Here is a 16,469-nt window from a genome sequence, read left to right as displayed (position 1 = left end):
AGCCCAAAGCCTTGGGACCCTGCACCAGGAGACCTGGAAGAGGCTGCTGGCTCCTGGCTTCAGATCAGCTCAACTCTGGTCATTGTAGCCACTTGGGGAGTGAACCAACAGATGAAAGATCTTTCTGTCTCTCCTTCCCTCTGTAAATCTGACTTTCCAATAAAACAAACAAATAAATAAAATCTCCGAAAATTGCAAAGGAAACAAATGGATAAAGGAGTTATATTTTGTAAGGTAATACACCCTCGTACATGTGTGTTCTGAGGAATGATCGAGCAGACAAGTTAGTGAACAGGAGAGCTTTGTATCCAGTGCAAAAAAACGTTTTATTCAGAGAATGAGAAAACAGTCTGTGAGATGGGGATCACCTGCAGGGTCAAGAGAAACAACAGCAAATACAGCAACCCGATGATAACCTCGGGGTCCCTGATGCACCACGTGGGACATCCCCGCCAGCCCACCCAGAGCCCCTTGTGAGCCAGAGTGCCCTCTCCATCCTGGTCCAACTGAACATCTCTGCACACAAGCAAAACAAGTGAAAACGACTCCCCAGCGCACTGGGATCAACAAATTGCACAGGACATTTTGAAATGTTCCAATTTAATTACAACATATAAATAAATAAGGACAGACAGCAGCAGCACAGTGATGCACAGCCTGGTTTCAAGTTCTGCAGTTTGTGCTTTAGGTTCCCTCCGCCTTGACAGGCCCTCCCATCTGCCTTGCTCCAAGACTGGGAAAGGCCGGGAAAACCCACTGGACTCTCCTGGTCGGGGGTGCTAGCGCCTCATAGCACCTCTGTTATCAGCTCCCATTCCTACCATCAGGAAATCCCAGGAAGGCACTGGCCCCTAGCAGTCCCCACCGCTATGCAGGCACCCCAGTGGGAAAGGCTCTGCTCCCTGGGCAAGTTTTTCCAATTTCCTGTCCAAGCCCTTCTCCACCATCAGAGGTAGGGAAACTGCACACAGGACATAGGTCCCTGGGCCTTAAGTTACCAACAGATCACCACAGAGAGGCCATCCTCCCTGATCCAACCCAGACCCCCAACTCTGGACCAATGTCATCTTTTAGTCTTTTCAAGCCCACCCTTGGCAACTAAGGCCTAATTTCCGGTTTGGGAGCCTCCTTGGGCCAGGACAGGGAAAGCGGTTATTTCCGATGCTTGTCATCTTTCTCCGAAGCCTTGGTTTCACCATGCCCACTGCTTGCAGTGCTTAGAAACATCTTGTCCAACCCCTTGAGTGACTCTAGCAAGTAGTTCTGGAAGGCAGTGAGCGCGGCACAGATGGCAGGTCCACCGAAGCCGTGGGTGATGAGGCTGAAGTGGGTCAGGCAGCTTTGTACTCCAGGCTCCAGGATGAGCGCTGGGCGGCTGTTGCCCAGTGGTGAACGGTCCTGAGCCATCAAATCTGCAAACTCCTTGCAAATCTGCCTGGCAGGGAGAGAGGATCAGAGGAGTAAGAACTAACGCCTGAGCCCAGAGCGCACATCAGGGGTAATGAACCTGCCGATGGAAGATCTTTGACTTTCTGTAACTCTGCCTTTCAATTAAGATTAGATAAATCTTAAGATATGCATATAAAGAAGAGCTGACACAGAAGTATAGCAAGCTAATCCTCTATCTGCTGCAATACTGGCATCCCATATGGGCTCTGGTTTGAGTTCCGGCTGCTCCACTTTCAACCCAGCTCCCTGCTTGTGGCCTGGGAAAGCAGCAGAGGATGGCCCACATCCTTCAGTCCCTGCACCCACTTAGGAGACCTGGAAGAAGCTCCTCCTGGCTCCTGGCTTTGGTCCGGGCCAGCTCCAGATGTTGTGATCATTTAGGATGTGAACCAACAGCGGATAGAAGATCTGTCTTCCTTACTCCCTCTTTTAAGTAAAAATAAATCTTGAGGAAAAAGAAGAAGAAAGAACCAAGGCAATAGCAGTATGAGTCATGGGATGTTCTTGGATGTAGCTGTGCAGTCAGGTGAGCATGTCTGAGTTGAGATCACAGCACCAAACTGTGGTGAGAGAGGCCTCCCTTGCCCAGGCCTGGAGGCCTGTTGGAGGTCATGGGAGCAAAGGGCTGATGGGCCAGGTTCAGACCAAGTACAGGCGGTGGTGATAGGTGCAGTGGGGATTGTGGCCTAGATGACACTGTCATGGGGCAATGACTGTAATGCCCACACATGGCCAGGGTTAGCCAAAATGTGGTCCTGTTTTCACTGCTGCTCAGAACCCATACATGTGGTCACATGTGATGCCCATATATTGTGTGCTCATGAGTGGTGTCCATTGTATGTATGTGTGGTGCCTGTGTCTGCATGTATCCCCTGTGCGTGTGTGTGGAACCCCTGACAGTCCTCACTCACTTGGCAGCCAGCAGCATGCTCTTGCGGCTGTGCAGTCCCCCGGGGTCAGCATGCTGTCGGCACAGGTACTCGGCGGCCGCTTTGGCTGGGAACTCAGTTTCACAGACATAGCCGAAGTCTCGGGCCAGGTGCACAGCCTCTCCTGGGGAGAAGGGATCTGTCACTGCTGCCAGGTGTAGCCCAGCCTTGAAATTCCAAGTCCCTGGAGGGACTGCCCCATCCTGCTTCCATAGATGCTATTCTCTGATTGGCCTTGCAGCCCATCTCTAACCCACTTCCAGCCCCTATTCCACTGCTCACCCTTGGGGACTCTGGGGCTGGGCTCTGGCCTCAGACTGGAGCATGGCCCACTGTGTTGCCCAAAGCCCAGTCACCAGCCTCAAGGAAAGGGGCTCTCACCTCCTTGGCCCTTTACCACATCCATGACCACTTCTCACCCTACACACATGTATGCTACAAGGAGCTCTTACTGCACATACATGTGTGTGCATCATACAAACACACAGAGGCCAGATACCCACATGCCACACAGAGTATACACACAAATACCACAACTGCACACCTCCACTTGCGGTCATGCTCACCCACCCGGGGTGTGACTCACTCACCCTCTACCAACGAGGTCAGCAGGGTCACGTTGGCAGCCTTGCGACGGCCAGCCGGCAGGTTGAGCCCAATCTTCTCTAGCCGCTCCCGCAGGCACCGGCCCCCATTCTTGGACTTGGCCCTTGATGTGATAGGGAGAGATAGAACACAACTATGAAGCAAACAGAAAAGCAGGTGGGCTAAGTGATCCTGAAGGACTGTGTGCCCTCACCCGGCCCTGCTGAGGATCAGAACAGCCTTGGCCATGCTCTGGGGACCCTGGGAAAGCTCTAAACCTCTCCTGACCTTACTGGTTTTGTAGCCAAGGATCCAGCCCCAGGTCCTTCCTTTCTCCCTGGTCCTCTCAACAGCAGAAAGAACCCATGCTGGAGCGGGATAGGCCAGCCTCTGGGGTCCTTGCTGCCAGCCTTTGCTTGCCAGTTGGGCCCTCACCCGGCACCCAGGCATGTGCAGAGACAGTTACATGGGAGACAAGTGCACGCGGCCACGTGGGGAGTCACACAGGCACACGGATGAACACAGGTGCATGCAGAGATACATTCACCCAAAGCCAGGACCCCAGGGACTCCCAGAGCCCCCTCTAGGAGGCTCAGAAGGGCAAGGAATAGGAGCTAGTCCCCACAACTGCACAACACAGCCCCGCACTTCTGGAATGGTGCACACAAGGCCAGGTGCACATGTGCAACCACTCCCTTCCCCCACCCATGAAACACTGCAGCCCTACATCCCAGGTCACTCATGCTCATGGACACCAACACCGCTGACCAGCCCTCAGTGCACACATCCACACCCCATAGGATAGCACACACCATTCTCCTCAGACTCATCGAAACTCCCTAAGGCAGAAATAGCTCTTGCACGCACACACACGTGCATGGAGAGATGGACACATGGCTATGAAGACAGATGGTCAACTACCATGCTCCCCAGCCCCAAGCACACACCAGCCAAGGCCTATGAAGCCATCGGAAGAGGACCTTAGGTCCTGAGGGAGGGGTTGAAGATGGCATCCTCTCTTCCCCAGACTGAGCTGAGATGCCTGCCCCCTGTGGGTGAGTCCTCCCATTCCTTCTCTGTGCCAAGGTTCTGCCCCCAAGCTGTAGAAGCAGCTGGAGACTCAAGCCTGCCCCCATAGCATGCACAATGCAAGGCCGGGAGCACACAGGGGGGCCTGGTGTGAGGCTGGCTCTCCCCGAAGAGCGGAAGAGCCCAGGGGCTTTCTCCAGGGTGCTGTGCAGGGGCTGTGGGCTGGCTTTCCTACCTGCGCAGGACGCCCCCCAGGAGGGAGGCATTGAGGCACTCCGGAGGTGAGAGTCGCCGCTGCACCTCCCCCACCGTCACCTTGTACTTGGACGTCGAGCTGAGCAGTGAGAGCCGGCCAGGCACAGAGCAGAAGACCTCACTGGGGTGGGTGATGCCCCCCACCAGGCTGTCTTTGGCCAATGAGATGGCTGAAAGGCTGCTGGCTTTGGAGGGGATGGGAACTGTGGAGCAGAAGCAAAAGCAAGAGAGAGAGGGCGACATTGAGCCAGTGGTCACAGCACAGGGCATCGACAACAGGTCAACTTCACACACAGAGAGGTTCCAGCGCCTTTAGGGGGAGGCTCTGATACCCCACTTTACCAAGACAGAAACAGGCATGCTGAGGTTACAGACACTCGTCCAAGTTCACACAGCTAATGGGTATGGATCCTGAGCCCAGGGTCCTGCCTGTAACCTCCCTCTAAACCCCTAGGCAGTTTTGAAGAGTTCCAGTATTTGGCAGGAGCCACAATGGCTGGGGATAGACTAGGCTGAAGCCAGGAGCCAGGAGCTTCTCCCATATGACTGTAGGGACCCAAGCACTTGGGCCATCTTCTGCTGCATTCCCAGGCACATTAGCAGGCAGCTGGATCAGAAGTGGAACAACTGGGACTCAAACAAGAGTCCATAACGGATTCCGGCATACCACAATGTCAAACCCTAGAGGTTAAGTTTCTAAGTCACTTAGATACTCTTGGCTCTAAGACAAAGTTCTTCCTGAAGTCTAATCTTGTACTTTTTAAAAAAAGATTTATTTTTTTTTTATTGCAAATTCAAATATACAGAGAGGAGGAGAGGCAGAGAGGAAGATCCTCCATCTGATGATTCACTTCCCAAGTGACCACAATGGCCTGTGCCGCACCGATCTGAAACTAGAAGCCAGGAACCTCCTCCAGGTCTCCCACATGGGTTCAAGGTCCAAGGCCTTGGGCCGTCCCTGACTGCCCTCCCAGACCACAAGCAGGGAGCTAGACGGGAAGCAGAGCTGCCGGAATTAGAACCGGAGCGCATATGGGATCCCGGCACATTCAAGGCAAGGACCCTAGTCACTAGGCCACTGCTCGGGGCCCTAACCTTGTTTTTGACTGAGACGTTTGCATCTTCCAAGGAAGCTGGTGGCCTTCACTTCCCAATCCTTGGAAGAGAAGACACAGCATGTGCAAGGAGTCTGGGGGTGCCTGCTGAGCTCTCATCACTCTCCCAGGCCCCCAGGTCAGCCCAGGAGGGGGCTGCACTGTTAGTTGGCACTTCACCAGTGAGGGGCACAGAAGGATTCCAGAGAGGTAAAACACTATAGCCAGGGACCCAGCAGCAGCCCAGGACCACCGACGAAGGGTATGATGTCTTCCAGCTGTTCACACCTGTGGTTCACAGCTGGGCCAGGCCTCAGAAAACAACCAGATAGATGAGTGGTCCTTCATCTGCCAGAATCCATCCCCTTGCCCCTGTCTGGTTGGACTTTCCCAGCCAGGAGCCTCCCTTCTGTACCCTGTGCTCCCCTCAGTGGTACCCTGTGCTCCCCTCAGTGGTACCCTGTGCTCCCCTCAGTGGTACCCTGTGCTCCCCTCAGTGGTGCCGTGTGCTCCCCTCAGTGGTACCCTGTGCTCCCCTCAGTGGTACCCTGTGGTCCCCTCAGTGGTACCTTGTGCTCCCCTCAGTGGTACCCTGTGCTCCCCTCAGTGGTACCCTGTGGTCCCCTCAGTGGTACCGTGTGCTCCCCTCAGTGGTACCCTGTGCTCCCCTCAGTGGTACCCTGTGCTCCCCTCAGTGGTACCCTGTGCTCCCCTCAGTGGTACCCTGTGGTCCCCTCAGTGGTACCGTGTGCTCCCCTCAGTGGTACCCTGTGCTCCCCTCAGTGGTACCCTGTGCTCCCCTCAGTGGTACCCTGTGCTCCCCTCAGTGGTACCGTGTGGTCCCAGATCTAGCCCACTCTCTGCACATCTATCCTCGCTCACTACCCCAGGAATTTCTGCACAGCCCCTTCTCTGGGCTCCCTGCCTTTCATGTGTCAGTTCCTACAGGGTCACATGCTGGCTGGGTAGCCTATCCGTCGATGAGTGCCCGTGGTCCACCACGTGATGTATGTGAGCAGCTCTGTGGAGTGAACATTTACATCCTTATCCCTTGTCAAAATGAAGTGACTAAGGATGGGCGTGGGGATACAGTGGTTTAAATCACCGCTTGGGACACCTGCATATTACATCTGAGTGCCTCGTTCAAGTCCCAGCTACTCTGGTCTTCTGATCGAGCTTCCTTCTAATGCTCCTGGGACATGGCAGATGAGGGGCTAAGTGCTTAAGTTCCTGCTACCCATGTGGGAGACTTGGATTTCCTGGTTCTTGGCTCCTGGCTTCAACCAGGGAAGCCCTGACTGTTAGGGAATGTATTAGCAAAAAGAAACATTCTCTCTTTCTCTTTCACTCTGCTTTTCATATAAGCATATCTTTTTTTCTTCACATGAAAAAATTTTGAAAATTCAAAGCGGTTCCCCTGCACAGCCTGTGAGAAGCAGGCATTGCACTCCAGGGTCTGCCTCACTCTCAGCTGGATCCTACCCACCCCTCTTGCCCACTCTCCACTTGTCCCCAGGGCTCTGGACCCTGCCCAGCCAAGGGATGCTACCTCTGAGCCACATAGTCCCTTTTCCAGTAAATGCATTGTACTGATAGCCCATCTCAATTCAACGTGAGAGCGGATGCTGGACTGAAGCAGCCACCCTCCACCACCGACCACTGACTGGGCTGAGCATCACCGAGTAGGCCATAAACCTAATATTCCATTAGGCAGGTTCCTTCCTCCCCCAGCCGGTCCAGCAGGGACCACCCCCTGTGTGGAACTTCCCTGGGCCTGTGTTGACCACCCTGACCTCCCACGCCTGCTCCCACCCTTTCTGCCCCCTCCCCCCCAGTAGACCAAGGATGGGTCTGGGCATGGGCAGCCATCAGTAGATGCAGAGTGAACATGTGGTGAAGCAAGGGCCCCTGGATCCCAGTGGGGAAAAGGGCGATGGTCAGAGGTCAGGGCCAGGTGAGGGGAGTCTCAACCCTTTGTTAGGTAATCCAGCACAGCTACCCTTTCACCCTGCTCTGCAGCCTGGCACCAGAGAGGGACCCAAAGATCCCATTGAGGTGGGTAGAAGAATGAACAGAACCCCTCCCCAGGCAGTTCTCTGTTCTCAGGGACAGGGTCAGAGATAGGGTAACAGTGAAGGGAGCACCAAAATACTCAGAAACCAAGGTACATGCGTGTTAGCACAACATTTAAAAAATAATAATAATGTACGAGCCAGTATTGCGGTGCAGCAAGTTAAGCTTCCACTTATATGGGCACCAGTTCAGGTCCCAGCTGTCTCACTTCCCATTCAGTTCCCTGCTCATGTGTCTGATAAAGCAACAGGAGATGGGCCAAGTGCTTGGGCCCCTGTCATCCACATGGGAGACCTGGACAGAGTTCCAGGCTCCTGGCTTCAGACTCGCCTAGCTGCCATTTGGAGGAGTGCGGGAACTGTAGGAGTGTATGCCAAGGTTGTAACATAGAGTTAAGCAGCTTTACTTGGGATGCCAGCATCCCATATCAGGGTGCTGGTCAGGTCCCTGCTACTCGGCTTCCGATCCAGCTCCTTGCCAATATGAATGAGAAGGCAGTGGAAGATGGTCCAAGTCCTTGGGCCCCCACCATGCACCCAGGAGACTAGGATGAAGTTCTTGGATCCTGGTTTTGGCCTGGCCCCACTCGGGCTGTTGAGAAGAGAACTAACAAATGCAAGATCCCTTTATGCCTTTCTCTTTTCTCTGTCACACTGACTTTCCAACTAAATAAATAAATCCTTTTTTAAAAATGGCTAGAGGGATGAAATTCAAGGTTAGGGAAGCAGGTAGGCTAGGAAGGGGGTAGGTAAGGAGGTGGGAATTAAATCAACACTCATTGAAAGAGCAGACACAGAGGCGGCTTGTCCTCAACATCAGCATGATGGCTCCTCCTGTGACCTCGGTGACACGCAAGCGCTCCTGACTACTCAGCCCTTCAGAGGAGACACACACACGTTTACACACTTTGCCCACGCATGGGGAGATAATCAAAGGAGCAGGCAACAGACTCTCCAGAAACATTGCAATTCCTGGGGCCCGGCGCTGTGGCCTAGTGGTTAAAGTCCTTGTCTTGAACGCGCTGGGATCCCATATGGGTGCTAGTTCTAATCCCGGCAGCCCCGCTTCCCATCCTGCTCCCTGCTTGTGGCCTGGGAATGCAGTTGATGAAGGCCCAATGCTTTGGGACCCTGCACCACCATGGGAGACCCAGAGGAAGTGCCTTACTCCTGGCTTCAGATTGGCTCAGCTCCAGCCGTTGCAGCCGCTTGGGGAGTGAATCATTGGACGGAAAATCTTCCTCTCTGTCTCCTCCTCTCTGTATATCCACCTTTCTAATAAAAATAGATAAATCTTATTTTTAAAAAAAAAAAAGATTGCAATTCCTCAGGCCTGGCACGATGGTTCAGTGGCTAAATCCTTGCCTTGCATATACTGGGATCCTATATGGGTGCCAGGTGTGTCCCAGTTGCTCCACTTCCCATCCAGCTCCCTGCTTGTGGCATGGGACAGCAGTAGAGGATGGCCCAATTTGTTATAACTTTGGGTTGAGTAGAGTATCTGAGACTGGAGCCAGCGCCATGACATAGTAGGCTAAGTCTCCACTTGCGGTGCCAGTGTCCCATAAGGGCTCTCGTTTCATCTTAACAGCTCCACTTTTGATCCAGCTCTCTGTTTATGGCCTGGGAAAGCAAAGGAGGATGCCTCAAAGCCTTGAGCTCCTGCACCCATGCAGGAGACCCAGAGGAGGCTCTGGTTCCTGGTTTCACATTGGCTTAGCTCTAGCCATTGTGGCAATAGTGGTGGAGTGGTAAGCCAGTGGCTGCAAACCCCCCCTCTCTCTCTGCAGAATCTGCCTTTCAAGTAAAAAGCAAATAAATATTTGTCTTTTTAAAAGGAGTATCTGAGACAGCAAGCATGACCATAAATAAAATAAAAAACAGGATTACATCAAAACTTAAAACATTTGCACCTCAAAGACTGCAAAGAAATATCAAGACAAACCACAGACTGGAAGTAAATATTTACAAGTTATATTTCTGATTATTTGTATCCAGAAGATATAAAGAATCTTTATAACTCAATAGCAATTTAACTCGAAAATTGTTAAAATACGTGAATAGAGAAATAAACAGAAAAAAAATGGTAAATAAGCACACAAAACTGTTCAATGATGCAAATCATTAGAAAAATGAAAATAAAAACTATACTGAGCTAACCCAAGATGTTTACGATAACAGACAATGCCAAGTGTAGGTGAAGGTCTGGAGACATTGAACAGCTCCCAATAAAAACATATTTCCACACAAGTGCATGTCTGTAAGTCAAAGCAACATTATCCAGCATGGCCGAAGAGCAGAAAGAACCTCAGTGTCCATCAATGAAAGAGAACAGCAGCAGAATGCACTCCAGGCACACCATGGATACTACAGAGCAGGGAAATGAATCAGACGCCCAGCACGGACACCAGGGATGAGACCCAACACCGTGATACCAAGCAAAAGAAGCAGGTGCCAAAGCTGCATATTTATATATGCACTTATACAACATGGCCAGAATATGCATATATATGGACAAGAAGCAAATCAGCAGTTGCCTAAGGCACAGGGTAAGAATGGGAATTATGAGCGCTGATTCTAATCCTAGTGGCCCTACGTCCCATCCAGCTCCCTGCTTGTCGCCTGGGAAGGCCGTGGAGAACGGCCCAAAGCTTTAAAGCTTTAGGGCCCTGCACCCACGTGGGAGACCTGGAAGAAGCTCCTGGCTTTGGATCAGCTCAGCTCTGGACATTGTGGCCACTTGCAGAGTGAATCATCGGATGGAAGATCTTCCTCTCTGTCTCTCCTCCTCTCTGTATATCTGACTTTCCAATAGAAATAAATAAACCTTTTAAAGCAAAGAATGGGAATGGACTATAAATGAGCAGGAAGAACTGTAGGAGTGCTGGCCATGTCCAAAATGGATGGTGGTAACAGTTACACAACTCTGCATTTACTCAAAGCATTGAACAGTATATTCCTTTTTTTTTTTTTAAGATTTATTTATTTATTGGAAGGCCAGATATACAGAGAGGAGGAGAGACAGAGAGAAAGATCTTCCGTCCAATGATTCACTCCCCAAGTGAGTGCAATGGCTGATGCTATGCCGATCCGAAGCCAGGAGCCAGGAACTTCTTCCGGGTCTCCCACATGGGTGCAGGGTCCCAAAGCTTTGGGCCGTCCTCGACTGCTTTCCTAGGCCACAGGCAGGGAGCTGGATGGGAAGTGGAGCTGCCGGGATTAGAACCGGCACCCATATGGGATCCTGGTGTGTTCAAGGCAAGGACTTTAGTCACTAGGTCACTGTGCTGGGCCCTGAACAGTATATTCTAACATGGGGAGAAGTCCAGGTATGTAAGTTTTACTTCAGTAAATCCACTTAAAGACACCAAGTACCAGGGCCACAATTCCAGGGAATTGTGATGTCCAAGAAACCTACTCTTTTAAAAAATAAATAAATTTTTTTTTAATATGCAAGGCATATTTATACTGAGAGAGAGAAGCTTTTTGACGGTGTCTTCATCTGCTTCAGCCAATCCTGGGCTGCTTGGAGATTCCAGGGGGAACTCAGACCCCCTCCCTTTCCCTTCCCCAGAGCTCAGGGAAGGGTGATTGTTGCCTTGGGACCCTCTCCTGAAGCCCCCTTGGGATTGGACAACCTGGCCTACCAGAAGGAATTCTCCCACACATCCCAAAGGTGAGGGACATCTTCCCAGGTCTCGTCCTTACACCACACCTGTGGAGGACCTCAACCAACTGTTTTTAATCTCTTTACCCTATGCACAAGCAGGGAATACTCCCTGTGCTGGGCCCAATAGGGTGAAAGCATCTTTTAACACTTTCTCACCCATTCATTCACCAAACACTTAGCACGCACCTCCTGGGGACGTCCAGGCAGCACCCTAGGCTCTCCAGCTCCCACTCTGAACAAGCTCACCCAGTGCTGGCCGCTCTCTGCACCTCCCAGCTGGGAAACATCCCGGCTCCAGCTCCATCCCCGCCTCCCAGTCCTGTTTTCCGCCAGCTCTGGAGCAGGTGGCAAAGCAAAAGGAGGACAAAGCAGGCTGGGAATGGAAGCCAGCCCCTGAACCACACTGGAGCACCAACAGGTGGATGGCCAACAGGGAAGCGTTGGGAGAAGGGGGGACTTCACAGAATTAAAAATCAGTGGAAATTCCACACAACCTGCCCCGAAAATCTAGGACCACAGAGCTTCTAGAGCTTCCGGGGGGCCTCTCTCCTAGCGGCATTGGTGGAGCTGAGGCTGGGGCCTCTACAGAGGTCACTTCAAGTGTAGAAAAGCTCAGACTAGGTGTCCCTCCCAGGACTGCAACCCACTGCTGCCCTTGAGGCCAAGACTGGGAGGAGCTTAAGGGCCCCGTTTTTTGTGCACCCGGAATGCGGTACCTTCAGTTCCAGAGTGCCTGCGGGGAAGGGTCCCTCACCGAAGACAGGTGAGGCCACAGACAGTCTTCAGATTATACCCAGCCGTCCCAAGCCAGTGGAAAGGACGCCAACGGCTACCCCAGGGACTGGCTGCAGGGCACAGTGGACACTGCCTACTGTTCCGCCACTGGGAGCAAGCGGCAGCCAGGCACAGCCCCGGGGATTGCACAGAGCAGGCTCACAGCTGGGGCACCTGACCCAGGCTCCCCTCATAAGCCAGGGGAAAGCAGCCTGCCAAGCTCGTAGCTTCAAGCTTCTTGCCACTTCCCCCTGGGCTGCGGTGCCTCAGGCTGGGATTCTGCATCCAGAGTGGGGTCCTAGGCGCAGCCTCCACTCCGGTTGTCCGTAGTCACTGACCAGCCCACTGGCCTGTGGGCATGGACCTGTGGGCTCACAGCGCCCTGAAAGCTCCCTCTCCCATTCCCGCCGCACTGGGCACTCCCGGTTCTGCCTTTGGGGATCCAGCACAATTCAGTCCCTTTTCTTCTTGTCTCCTGGCTTTGTACAGGTGAAAGTTCTCAGAGCAATGGCTGATCTTCCTCCATCTCCCCAGGGCACAGGTCTCCCAAGTTCCTTTCCTAAATGCAGTCTGGCCTCCTGCAGTGGGTTAGGGAACCAGGGTCCTGGCCCCTTGCGTTCTGGAGGAGTGGGGCAGGGAAGTGGTGACTGCATGACTGTGGTAGCATCCCTGGCAGGTGGGGGGCCCCTGCCCCGCAGACCAGCTCTCCCTTCCCTCCTGCAGAAAATGCCTGCTCTCCATGAAAGCCATTGAGATGAACACCAATAAAGACATGAGTCTGGTGCCAGCATCCTGGTCTTACCCTTGAAATGAAAGCCTCAGAGCCCTCCCCACCACGCACACACACACACACACACACACACACACACACACACAGAGGCACACACACACACACACACACACACACACACACACACCCCTCAAGTTCCGGACATCCAGTCCCTCACCCACCCACTCCTTCCAGCCAGCTCCCAGCCCCATCTCACCCCCTACTCCCACCCTGCGCCTCCCCTGAGAGCAGGTGGGGTGCAAAGAACTTGGGTTTGATCACCTGTGTGAAAAACAACTCCAGCCAAATCCCACAGGCTCCTTTGTGCTTGGAATTCCCTCCTGCACCGGCCCCAATCCTAGGGCACCTGCCCTTCTCCTCCTTGCCTCTTCTCATCTCTCCCTTCCCTGGCACCCCAAGCATTTGTGCCTCCGTGGCAAATCCACCAAGTTGGGTTGTCCATTCCAACTTTTACTAGTGCAAACGTCCGTGAAGACCCTCACAGACCCCCCCCACAATACAGAAAATTACACGCCAATACCCCCACAAACATCACCACACATACGCTAGAAGCGGAAGGCACCTGCTGAGAAAGGCAGAGACACCCAGGAAAGGAGCAGGAAGCCACACACCGTGGTCCTCAGAGTTCACACTGAAAACCACAGCGGCAGCCTAGAGCAGGACTCACACCAGCTTCCCTAACAGTGCCAGAGGCTTCGGCTGAAAGCAAACTGCCCGGAAGGTACTAGAACCCCCAGAAGGCCAACCCAGCAAGGCCCTGCCGACCAAGAAAGGCCAAAAAGCGCCTCCAGGCTCCGCAGGGCTAAGGTCCCATAAAATGAAACCACTGAGCAAATCCCGGGGATCAAGACTCCCCTGCCTGCCTCTTAGCAAACACGAAGCGGTCAAACTCACTCCGCAAATTAACTCCAGCGCTGCTCTGCTGCCTCCTTTTCCGCGAGCTGCAGCCCCGGGGAGTCCCTTCCCACCGGGGAGTCCCTTCCCACCCGGGCTCTGGCCAGCACCGGGTGGCTCGCTCCGGGCCCAGCTTGCCTGCCATCCAGCACCCTGGCCGGTGCGACGCAGCCTCGCTGCCCCTCTGCTGGGCCAGGCGACGTACCCTGTGTGTATCCTGTGGTCACTGCGTCTTACCCGGTTTTGCCCCGGCACACGCGCCGCAGTCCCTACCTTTTTTGATCACCGACTGGTCCAGGAGGCTCATTCCGGGATCCTCCATGGCCTGTAAGAAGAGGGCGGCGGGCGAGGACGGTGCGGACGGCGGGGCCGAACCTTCCCAAACTCCCCGCGGTGCGCGATCCCTATCTGCTCCGTCCAACCCTTGCGCACCCTCGTCGCCTGGGGCGGCCACCAAGGGGACATGGAATCGGCTGCGGTTCTGAGGCCCGTTCTCAAGCGGGCTGGAGGACGCCTGCAGGTTCACCGCAGACAGGCAACTGCTGCGCCTGTTTGCCCCAGGCAGCCCGGGACTGGGCACTCTGCTGAGCTTCTAAGCTCACAGCGGAGGGGAAGGAGCAATTCAGCCCCGCCAAGAACTGCGGCCATCCAGCCTTGGGCACGGATTCAGGGCCGTATCAAGTCCAGTGGGGCGCATATTCGGAGGGAGGAAACTCAGGTGTCTGCATCATTCCCTTTGTTGCCCCCAGCCAGGGAACAAAGTCCCCATGGCCTGTCCGGGCACTTCCCCGAGCCCTGCCGCCTCACCTGCAGGTCTTCCAGGCCGGGTGGCACCGCCAACCCCGGAAGGCCCAGGGGTGCGTCGGCCAGGCCGTGCGCGCCGTCGGCCAGGCCGTGCAGGAGACGGGGCACGGAGGCGGCGTAGTCGCGTCGGGGATCAAGGCCCAGGGCGCGGGCGCGCGGCGCCAGGAGGCCGGGCGGCTCGTCGTGGGCGCGGGCGGTGGCGCGGGGCGCGGCCCAGGTGGCCTGCGGAGCTTGTGGCTGCGCAGCCAGCGGCGCCAGGCCGCCGTACGGGTCCCCTGCCAGGTGCGGAAAGGCGGCGGCGTCGGGCGCTTGGCCGTATGGCAGTGGTGGCTGCGGGTAGGGCGGTGGGAAGTAAGGCGGCTGGAAATCGGCGGCAGCAGCGGCGGGCGTGTGGCAGAGCGGCGGCGCCGGCCCGTAGGCCGCCTGGGGCAAGGACGACAGACGGGTCCCGCTGGCCGCTGCGCCTAGCCCGTCGGGGCGCTCCTGGGGACGGGAGAACGGTGCGTTAGGTGCCGCACTGGCACTGAAGTGATTGCAGCCCCAAGGCTCCACCTAAGTTCGCGGGGACCCCGCTGCCATCCCTTCCCGGGGTCCGGAGTCCATCTCCGATGACCCGCGGGTGGCGGGACCAGCACTCTCCCCATGGCTCCCGCCCTCCAGGATTTCGTTGCTTCAGGGACAGAAGCCTAGCAGAGTGCAGCGCTCCGGCTCCTCGGACACCCCCCTCCGCCCTCGGCCCAGCGCGGCTGCTCACCATGGCAGGGTAAGTGTGTACCAGCATTGGGCGGCTGGGGCGCGGGGCGTGGTGGCGGCGGCGGAGCCCTTGCCCGACGGCGAACGCTGCGGGCAGCCGGCCCGACCCGTGGGACTCTGTGAACCGCGGCCAGTGCACCAGAGCCCGGGGCCCGGCTTGCGTGCGTGGGGTCCTCAGCTGCGAGTATCCCCTGGAGGGTCCATGGAGGCAGGACGGGCGCCGTTGGCACTTGGAAAAGTCGGCCGGCAGGTGCCTGGCGCCCGTCCTTCTTCTGAGCGCAGCCGGCTCCATGCACTCCAGTTATAGTGGCGGGGGCGTGCCACGCCTCCGGGGGCGCGCATTAAAGAGACAAGCAGTGGCCGCGCTCTTTCCGCTTCCCAGTGACCACCGAAGGAAAGGCGTGGCTTTGGCGAGATCCACGGGGTAAGTGGATGGGGAACATGAATTGGATCCCTATGGATCTGAGTCGCCCGGGGGCTGGGAGCTGGCAGTTGATGGGAAACAGAAAAGGATTGCAGATTGAGTCTCAGCTGCTCTGGCAAACTTGTCTTTGAGCAAAACGCTGCGTTTGGCTGGCCTCAGTTTCATGGTCTGTAAAATGGGTGTCAGTCGTTTGACCACGTCGCCACGCTTGGCATGGATGGGCCATGGCGAATGTGGAGATCTGCGAGAGGTAGACTCCTGTGCACATGTGTGTCTGTGAGCTCGTGTGTATCCATGCATGTGTGTGCTGAGGGCCTGTCACAACCTCTAAAGAGGCCATGTCTTCCAGGCTTCCTGAAGCTGGTAACGCACAGTGGCTGGAGTCGGGATTTGGAAGGAAGTTGGATACACGACAGGGCGGGTGAGGGGATTGCCTAGGAAAGGGTTGGCGTAAGGTCCAAGGGGCAAAGGTGTCTGAAGCTGCGCAGCAGACAGCTTGGGGGTGGCAAGTCCTTCATTCCGCACTGAGCACCTGAAGATGGGAGGTGACAGCTACCCAAGTCATCACCACAACTCATTCCCAAGGTGCTTAGCGCCGAGGGCGCCCCGCCCCCCCCCGGCTCAGAATCTCTTCTGCTCGGTTTTGGATTGAGGGAGCCTGACATTTAATCTGAGTCTGTTTTTTTTTTTCTTCAATCTGCAACTTCAACCACTGCTGAAAGCAGCCCCAACAGGAAGAGTAGAAAGGCTTTTTTTTTTTTTTTTTTTTTTTTTTTAAATCAGAGCAGTCAGTGAGATAGCAAAGCTTTCAGCGCTGAGACAGAGGAAGGGAGGGCAGGGGAGGGTGAGACCATGAACATGCCTAGAGTAGGGGATGGAGGTGGGACGTCCCGGGAGGCACTGGGCAGATGCAAAGCGCAGGCCTGGATCATCCCAGCCTTGGGTGG

At 55.0% G+C, this 16,469-nt stretch overlaps 1 protein-coding gene across 1 annotated transcript; it reads right to left on the bottom strand.

The window, feature by feature from the left end:
* Positions 1–1,152: 1,152 nt before the first annotated feature.
* TFAP2E (transcription factor AP-2 epsilon) lies at positions 1,153–15,126 on the bottom strand. The gene is made up of 7 exons (XM_040974411.1): positions 15,100–15,126; positions 14,349–14,828; positions 13,815–13,866; positions 4,228–4,450; positions 2,969–3,087; positions 2,361–2,502; positions 1,153–1,435 (listed from the first exon to the last, which is right to left on the bottom strand). The coding sequence occupies exons 1-7, from the start codon at positions 15,124–15,126 to the stop codon at positions 1,153–1,155; spliced, it is 1,326 nt and encodes a 441-aa protein (XP_040830345.1).
* Between the last annotated feature and the right edge of the window lie 1,343 nt (positions 15,127–16,469).

Source organism: Ochotona curzoniae, unplaced genomic scaffold (assembly GCF_017591425.1).
Source record: "Ochotona curzoniae isolate NIBS_2020 unplaced genomic scaffold, NIBS_Ocur_1.0 contig_2404, whole genome shotgun sequence".
Lineage (NCBI taxonomy): Eukaryota > Metazoa > Chordata > Mammalia > Lagomorpha > Ochotonidae > Ochotona > Ochotona curzoniae.
Note: the sequence above shows the minus strand (reverse complement) of the source record. Positions and strands in the feature narration are given on the sequence as shown.